The 9,862-nt window shown below is 37.3% G+C and overlaps 1 protein-coding gene across 1 annotated transcript; it reads left to right on the forward strand.

The window, feature by feature from the left end:
* The first annotated feature begins 523 nt into the window (after positions 1-523).
* PPP1R3C (protein phosphatase 1 regulatory subunit 3C) lies at positions 524-9,064 on the forward strand. The gene is made up of 2 exons (XM_089692755.1): positions 524-582; positions 6,157-9,064. Exon 2 carries the CDS (start codon positions 6,158-6,160, stop codon positions 7,103-7,105), a length of 948 nt encoding a protein of 315 aa, XP_089548881.1. The 5' UTR covers positions 524-582; position 6,157; the 3' UTR covers positions 7,106-9,064.
* The last annotated feature ends 798 nt before the right edge of the window (positions 9,065-9,862 follow it).

The raw sequence follows: 9,862 nt of genomic DNA on the forward strand, positions 1-9,862 counted from the left end.
GTCCATATATTCAAAGCAGTTACAGGGTTTGTAGCAGCTGACTTTTAATTTTTGGAGGGAGCCGGGGGCTATGCCACTTTATGCAACTTTGAGAGTTTTTTCACTGCAGTCTCAAGTCGCACAGAAGTCGCACCAAAGTAAAGTGGTGTTCTAGAGGTCTGTGTGACTGAGCTCCGATTTATTTCTACTTCTCCATGTAACACTTTCATCACCCGCCTGTCTCCAACCTGCGGCTCCGCTATGATCTGACACCTCTGCCCCCGACACCACCTCCTCACTGCTCGGGAACTCACTGATCACCCCGGTGACCCCGCTCCCTCCCCCCACACCCCTCTCCGGGGCGCCGTGTCACAGAGGGCAAGTGGCTTGAATCACGTTCCAGCTGTCAGAATCTCCAGAGCTCTGATAGGTCAGCGGGACGTGAGGTGACGTCCGATTGGCCGGGAGGGCTCCTTCACGTGTAAGGGGGCGGGGTGTATGTAGATAACCAGGCAGCGCAGGCTGGAATGTGTGCCAATCGTCTAGAAGTCAGAGAGGAGGAGGAGGAGGAGATCTGCCGGGAGCTGTCAGTGCTGAGCGCAGGTACCGACTTCACACCTTCCTCACCATCTGCAATAAGACATCAGGCTGCACACTTCATCATCACACACTTCACCTGACTACAACAAACCTGCTGGGGAGAGCAGACAAGGGGCTGCACCGAGCTTTGCCAGCCACAGGCACGGGACATGGCTAATAAAACCGACTACTAAGTACAATGAAGTGTATGCATGTGACCCAGACTTCCTTCCCTGTGTAGCTGGAATCAATGAGCAGCTCATGAGGACTCTGCATAGCAAAGGAAGTGCTAGGAATGATATATTGTATCATGCAAGGTATAGGGGGGACACATCTGATCTATAATACTAGGTAGGGGGGGACACATCTGATCTATAATACTAGGTAGGGGGACACACATCTGATCTATAATACTAGGTAAGGGGACACACATCTGTTCTATAATACTAGGTATAGGGGGGACACATCTGATCTATAATACTAGGTATGGGGGGACACACCTGATCTATAGTACTAGGTAGGGGGGACACATCTGATCTATAATACTAGGTAGGGGGGGACACATCTGATCTATAATACTAGGTATGGGAGGACACATCTGATCTATAGTACTAGGTAGGGGGGGACACATCTGATCTATAATACTAGGTAGGGGGGACACATCTGATCTATAATACTAGGTAGGGGGGGGACACATCTGATCTATAATACTAGGTATAGGGGGGGCACATCTGATCTATAATACTAGGTATGGGGGGACGGATCTGATCTATAATACTAGGTATAGCAGGATGAATCTAATGTATATTTCTAGGTACGTTGGGACAAATCTAATGTATATTACTAGGTAGGGGGGGGACGAATCTAATGTATATTACTAGGTATGGGGGGACGAATCTAATGTATATTACTAGGTATGGGGGGACGAATCTAACGTATAATACTAGGTATGGGGGGATGAATCTAATGTATAATACTAGGTATAGCAGGATGAATCTAATGTATATTTCTAGGTACGTTGGGACAAATCTAATGTATGATACTAGGTATAGGGGGACGAATCTAATGTATATTACTAGGTATGGGGGGACGAATCTAACGTATAATACTAGGTATGGGGGGATGAATCTAATGTATAATACTAGGTATAGCAGGATGAATCTAATGTATATTTCTAGGTACGTTGGGACAAATCTAATGTATAATACTAGGTATAGGGGGACGAATCTAATGTAGATTACTAGGTATGGGGGGACGAATCTAATGTAGATTACTAGGTATGGGGGGACGAATCTAATGTAGATTACTAGGTATGGGGGGACGAATCTAATGTATATCACTAGGTATGGGGGGATGAATCTAACATATATTACTAGGTATGGGGGGACGAATCTAATGTATATCACTAGGTATGGGGGGACGAATCTAACGTATATTACTAGGTATGGGGGGACGAATCTAATGTATATTACTAGGTATGGGGGGACGAATCTAATGTATATCACTAGGTATGGGGGGGCGAATCTAACGTATATTACTAGGTATGGGGGGACGAATCTAATGTATATTACTAGGTATGGGGGGACGAATCTAACGTATATTACTAGGTATGGGGGGATGAATCTAATGTATAATACTAGGTATAGCAGGATGAATCTAATGTATATTTCTAGGTACGTTGGGACAAATCTAATGTATGATACTAGGTATAGGGGGACGAATCTAATGTATATTACTAGGTATGGGGGGACGAATCTAACGTATAATACTAGGTATGGGGGGATGAATCTAATGTATAATACTAGGTATAGCAGGATGAATCTAATGTATATTTCTAGGTACGTTGGGACAAATCTAATGTATAATACTAGGTATAGGGGGACGAATCTAATGTAGATTACTAGGTATGGGGGGACGAATCTAATGTAGATTACTAGGTATGGGGGGACGAATCTAATGTAGATTACTAGGTATGGGGGGACGAATCTAATGTATATCACTAGGTATGGGGGGATGAATCTAACATATATTACTAGGTATGGGGGGACGAATCTAATGTATATCACTAGGTATGGGGGGACGAATCTAACGTATATTACTAGGTATAGGGGGACGAATCTAATGTATATTACTAGGTATGGGGGGACGAATCTAATGTATATCACTAGGTATGGGGGGGCGAATCTAACGTATATTACTAGGTATGGGGGGACGAATCTAATGTATATTACTAGGTATGGGGGGACGAATCTAACGTATATTACTAGGTATGGGGGGACGAATCTAATGTATATTACTAGGTATGGGGGGACGAATCTAATGTATATTACTAGGTATGGAGGGACGAATCTAATGTATATTACTAGGTATGGGGGGACGAATCTAATCTATATTACTTGGTATGGGGGGACGAATCTAATGTATATTCCCAGGTATGGGGGGACAAATCTAATGTATATTACTAGGTATGGGGGGACGAATCTAATGTATATTACTAGGTATAGGGTGACGAATCTAATGTATAATACTAGGTATAGCAGGACGCATCTCATTTAGGGGGGATGCATCTAATGTATTATATTACTTATAGGGAGACGCATCTGATGTATGATACAAGGTATAGGGAGACGCATCTAATCCATAATACTAGGTAACGGGGGATGCATCTGATGTGTGACACTATTAGGAAGTTCACTGATCTAAGGAAAAAGAAACCCTTTCCCCCTAGGTATTTCTTGCTAAATATAGTATAAAGGGGAAACTCCACACTCAGAAGTATATATAGAGAGCTGCCAGAACTAAAATCTGTGATACCAAATCTTCAAAGATGTATAATAAAGTGCAGCGCTAAATAAATAAACCTTATATGTAGAAAACATGCACAATATTTATACCAATAAATCATCACAAAGTGTTCATGTGAAAAATTATCTGAAAAGCACTTAATATAAGGTGCAAACAAAACTTTTTTTTTCTTCCCATGGACACTTTGTGATGATTTGTTGGTATACTTTTTGTGCATATTTTCTACATATATGTTTATTTATTTGCACTGCACTTTTTTTTAACATTTCTTGCTAAATAGATAAGCCAAGTGCAACAACCACTTAAGAAATGTTTCTGAACGCTCTTTCAGTGGCCATACACAATCTGGTTGAACAATTCTTCACAGCATCAGATAATATGATTGGATCTATGAATTATTTAAAAAAAAAGTGTCATTCATTGATTTCAAGCAAAACGTTATTCTGATTATTCTGGATGGAAAACCTGATTGTAGAAAAGTAGATAATATGGTATGATTGTCATTGAATGATCTTTTCTTCACATTTCTGATTGGACAGTAAATCAACAATAGGATCAGATCTAAATTACAATCAACCTTAGACCTACCAAATCTGTTTTAGTATGAGAGCCAGCCTAAACTGTCCAATCAGATAGTCACTTCTACTACATACTTGTTGGGAGATCTAATGGAGATTGTACAATCAGACTGTAATGTGTGTAGTGAGCTTAAAAGGAGAAATCTGGTTGCTTTGGATTAAAAAAAAAAAATTGAACATTTGTGACCTCTTTTGCAAAGTGAATGGAGATGTTAACATTAATATGTGTTGATAATGTTTCCCTTGTAGGTTAATTGCTAAGTATGTCTGTAGATAAAATAGTCTGCCTATTAAATTGTATTTCTGTGCCAGATACTGGCTGTTTCTGTTTGCACACGCCAGCATGACACTCCCTAGGGAAAATCATAAGAGGGGAGAACAAAATCAATCCAGGTGGTTTGCAAGATTAAAATAAATATAATATCACAAGCTGCACTCTTGTGCTATTTGCACATTTTGTTGCACATTCTATTGCAGAAATAGTACAGTAGCAAAATCACAGTTTTGGCCCCATAGATTTTTAAACAAGTGTTTTTTTTATGCCTTACTATTATAGTCTATGGAGCCAAAAATGTGCAATTTTGCCCCCAAGCTCATTTACTTTTTCAAACTTCAAGCTACAGAGAACAAGAGACACAACACTCAAGTGTGAACAAGCCCATTGGTATCAAGTGACAAAATGTTCAGCCGGGCATATCCCCACTTTCTGATATGCAGTGTTCCAGCCCTCCTCCAGATTACGTTCAGTGATACCCCTTCATCATCCACATCCCATCATCACCATGGACAAAACCTCAGCTAATTATTAATGACCTCTCTGTTGTGGAAAGGTAAATCACATTTGAGGTTCTTCTTGAACCAATTCCTTTTTTAGGCAATGCTGCCACTTTTCTAAGGAGTGGACTTCTCCAGTAATTCTTAACACATAAACTCCATATATAGTTATTTATTTTTAATTAAAATACATATTAAAACATTAATACCTGTTTTAATCTATAAATATATATATATATATATATATTTTTTATTAAAATACATATTTAAACATTAATACCTTAATACCTGTTTTAATCTATAAATAAATATATATATATATATATATATATATATATATTTTATTTTTTTTATTAAAATACATATTAAAACATTAATACCAATTTTAATCTCTAAAAAAAAAAAAAATATATATATATATATATATATATATATTAAAATAGGTATTAAACCATTAAATTCTAACAATTAAAGTGCATCTGTTAATTGGTTATTGGTTTTCATTGGTTAATGTATATAATTTAAAAAGCAATCTAGATAGTCTGATCATGCACTAAAGGCAATCCTAGTGGGTGTGTCTAAGCCCCATTCCAACGCATTTTGCCATGTGACTTTATTTGCAAGCATACCAGTCACATCCACCTTCTCTACTTTATTGTTCTACAGGCTCTGCTCTCTTAACTTATCTCTTTCCTGCTCCATGTACCAGCTACATCACTCCTTATACACTCTGTAAATATGCTGTATATATATATATCCCTAGCAATTTACAAAAAGGAAATCTTAAAAAAATAAACAGTTCTGTATTTCCCTTGCATACATACATATAATGTATATACCTATTATCTACCTATGATGACCTGTCTGTGATAAAGAAGTTGCTATCAAGGTTTAATTTTGATATTATTGAAGAACTGCAGCTGGGTGGAAATTTTATATTTGAAGAGCTTGGAAACTAGTATTATTTTACATGGTTTGCTGGATTGCCAAGATTGCAAGAGCAGCAAGTTGCATGGAAAACGTCTTGTGTGCTCGTGTTTAGATTGGATTACTTGTGCCAGTACATGGTGACAGCCTTGACAGTAACATTTGTAGGGACTTTGCTATGTATGTAACTTTATTTTTTGGGAAATGTGCTTTAACAAGCCTTCTAAGCAAGTGTAGAGTTTTCCTTGGTTTTAATAGAAGGTATTCACCTGCATTTTCATCTCTTCTATCAGTGATGCAAGCAACAGATGTTTAATTCTCACTGTGACTTAGTGGGTGTTTCTTAATCCACTGCTAAATTGGTCAAGTCATCATACCTCTTTACTTTGATCAGCCATCATTTTCAGGCTCAGGTTTCATATGTCAATTTACAGCTGCTGTAACAAGGCATTTTAATATGATTGGCACTACTTATTCTGTACTATTAAGGCATATTTTTCTTTTTCTTCCTCAGAATGATTCAGATTTTGGAGCCACGTACTCTTCCCCGGTCTATTATGCCGGTTGATGTTGCAGTAAGGATATGCCTAGCACATTCACCTCCTCTAAAGAAGTTTCTAAGCCCCTATGATGACTGCAGGGGCCGGAATCTTGTCAATCGTTTTAAGCCACTTAGGCCATGCATTTCCTTAAAAAAGGAATCTGATTCCAGGAACGGTGAGTGGAACCGGTCGAAATCCCGAGCCAAAAAGAAAGTGATCTTTGCTGATTCCAAGGGGCTCTCGTTGACATCTGTGCATGTGTTCTCAGAGTTTAAGGAAGAGCCTGACACTGACCTCCAGTTTGATCTGATTGACCTTGAAGGCATCACAGCCAGCTTAAAACTACATGAAGAGAAGAACTTGGTCCTGGGATTCACTCAACCCTCAGCTGATTATTTGCAGTTCCGCAATAAAATTCAAAAGAACCTAATTTGTTTGGAGAACTGCAGTCTTCAGGAGAGATCCATTTCCGGAACCATCAAAGTAAAAAATCTGAGCTATGAAAAAGAAGTCAAGGCGCGAGTAACCTTTAACACCTGGAAAACCTACACAGATTTAGGCTGTGTCTATATGAACAATGTGTATGGGGGCACAGACTTCGACACCTTCTCGTTTGCAGTAGATATTCCTCCCAGCATTCCCAGCCATGAGAAAATTGAGTTCTGCCTGTCATATGAATGCAATGGCCAAGTGTTTTGGGATAACAATGATGGACAAAACTACTCTATAATCCGTGCAGAATGGAAATCCGATGGTGTGCATATCCATTCGCTTACAAAAACAGACATAACCTCTTACAAATTACAAAACCACCAACCTGAAAATGACTTGGATCAATTTGGAACACCCAAAACATCCATGGGTCTCTATCCTGAGTGGCAAAGTTGGGGTAAAATAGGGAACACCTCACCTTACTGGTGAAATTCCTTGGTCATCATTCTTAATTATCAAAAGAATCTCGATGTCCTTGGGCACAAAGAGCATGTAATACATAAATGCTACATGTTATGTAATGGCATCAAAGCAAAACAAGATTACGTTTTTCAAGCGTGAAAATAATTGAGGCAGCAAGCTTTCCTCTTAAGCAAATTGTAAAGGTCCAAAGCACCTACAAATCCTGGATAAGCCTGCATTAGAATAGAGCACATGTGCCTATCAACTACCAACTCAGTTGATGCCATTAAAAGCCTATATATACATATACATATATATAGCAAATATAAGAGTAGCATGTTGGAGAAGTAGAGTTTTACTAATTGTATAAAAACACAAACAGATGGTGTTTAGGAAAGCACAGTAGTATGGGTTAACCAAGGTAATGTAAACATGAAATGGGATTGAAGTATACAATTCTATACAATTCACAAAGATAGGTTTAAGTGCTGACCCTTTGGTCTGGTTGTGGAAAGGGTGTTAATTTTTGTGGATCATCAAGTGTGAATTCCATCTACATTAGATAAGCACAATTCCTAAACACTACAACATATGACGGTTATTTAAAGATGATTAATCAGCGAGGAAATACCTAAGCTACCAGTCCACACCTGATGAAGTAGCTTCTTTGTAGAGGTAGCTAGTGACTAGATGTTTTACTGTTCAGTTTCTTGCGTTTCTGACTACTTTATTAATCTTTGAATAAGTGCCTTCAATCATGCCAAAAATGAAAAATGCAGAACTGAGGGTTGTACACTAGATTTTAAATATCAAAATTGTACTGTGTGTGCCATACAAAAGAATACACAAGCCAACCAACATAAATATATTATGCCACCACTTCTGTAAGATTTGCTTAGTAATCTCCTGATCAATTATAAGGTACTTTCCAAAAAGTCATATTAAAACGATCAGTATTAGAATGGCACTTAATTAAGTCCTTAATTTAAAAAATTAAGCTGTAGCTGTGTTCCCTTAATAATTTGCACTTATTTCTTTAGCAGTCTGTAAGATTGTGTATACACTATGGTTGATAAAAAATGTAGTACAAAAAGCTATGATGTGTTGTATTCCAGAGCAACCAATCAGAAGTTGACTTTAAGTAATTTAGTGCAGGTCGACCTTTGAAAACTGATCCTTGATTGGATGTTTCCAGTAATGACACAGCACCACTCAATTGTAAAATTACAACTTATGTTTACAAAATAATTACAGAAGGTATGAATCCCAATCCTTCATATTGAAGGTAAGAATTTAGTTGCACCTTTTTATCTGAATTTGGTATTTAATATAATTGTAGATTCCTTAAATAAATGATGAGTTGATTGTAGATGATGTTTTTTTGCACATGGGTAGACAAATCCTTTCAGGTGTTTTATTTTTTTTCTTTCCCCAGAATGTGTATTTTTGTTAATGAGAAGATACATATTCTAAGGCAAAGACAATTTTATTAATATAGATATTTTGGAGGATATTTGTCAAAGCTATTTCTTCTTCCTGAATAATGTTAATTTTTCAGCTGCAGTATTTCATGTCTCCCTGAACTTTCCGTGCACTTTTTGGATTCTTACAGATGAGTTATATTTTTGTACTGTGTAGCAGGGTTGACCGTAAAGCTTTGAAAAAGAAAAATTCAGCAAATGCTTGAAGAAACTGTGAAATGAACTGGTATGCCTAATGTATAAAACAGCCATTTCCAATGTCTGGTGGTCCCTGCTTTATATTATTCATGGAAATGAGCATGTGGAATGTTTGATTGCCACTTTTTAGAGAGTAAGAGATTGAGATATTTTTGTATTTCTAAGAGTTTATGGATGTCAAAAGATAAAATTGTGATGGTTCCTAAGACACAATGTACATTTCCTATTGTAAAGTTTTATCACTGTAAAATGGAACTGTATGATGCAAATGTTTCCGGCAATAAATTATGTTTTTTTCTATAATAAATTATGACTCGTGTTTTGTTTAGATACTTCAGTGACAGAAAACAGGATAATTGGTGCAACATTAATGTTTGCAAAATGGCAGTTTAGAAATAATGTAAGAATATGTCATGCATAATCAGTGCCTGCTTCATTGGAGATCTCTCAGGAAGGACCGGTTGCATCTGTTCTTGGTTGCATCACTACATCATCCTGATTCTGATCTGCTTAGCCTTGACATGCTGGGGAGGAGGAGAGGCCATACACAGGTCATGATGCTTATAAAGCTAGAGCTGGCCAGGAGAATGTTAGTAGCTTAGTTAAAATTGCTAGTGATTAGCCTCTGAAATTGGACATACAAATGGCAGTTTGATTCCGTTGACATTATAATGTGTTTATGTTATGTTGCTGTTTACATTCAAATAGAACTTAACATATAATTTGAAACTGCCAATTTACTATTCTACAGGTTCTCTACTTCCAGCAAATTAAAATTTTTAATATATATGAAGATCCTCCATAGAGGATCGTCATAGACATATTGATGTCTATAGAGTATTTTAGTATAGCTGCTGACTAGTACTTTATCTTGTGCTATTGTGTACACTTTTATACATGTTTGGTTTTATTATTTCTTATTATTTATTTCAGGTACTTGTATAGAGCTGTCAATTTATGCAGTGCTTTACATATATATTGTACATTCACATTAGTCCCTAACCCTCAAGGGGCGTACAATCTAAGGTCCCTAACTTACATTCATACACATAATAGGGTCAATTTAGACAGGATCTAAATAACCTATCAGCATATCTTTGGAGTG

Source organism: Staurois parvus, unplaced genomic scaffold (genome assembly GCF_062004578.1).
Source record: "Staurois parvus isolate SC_StPar_1 unplaced genomic scaffold, SC_StPar_1.0 ptg000604l, whole genome shotgun sequence".
Taxonomy (NCBI): domain Eukaryota; kingdom Metazoa; phylum Chordata; class Amphibia; order Anura; family Ranidae; genus Staurois; species Staurois parvus.

Coding starts and splice junctions, on each gene's coding strand:
- PPP1R3C (XM_089692755.1), top strand. CDS start 6,158: ATGATTCAGATTTTGGAGCCACGTACTCTTCCCCGGTCTATTATGCCG.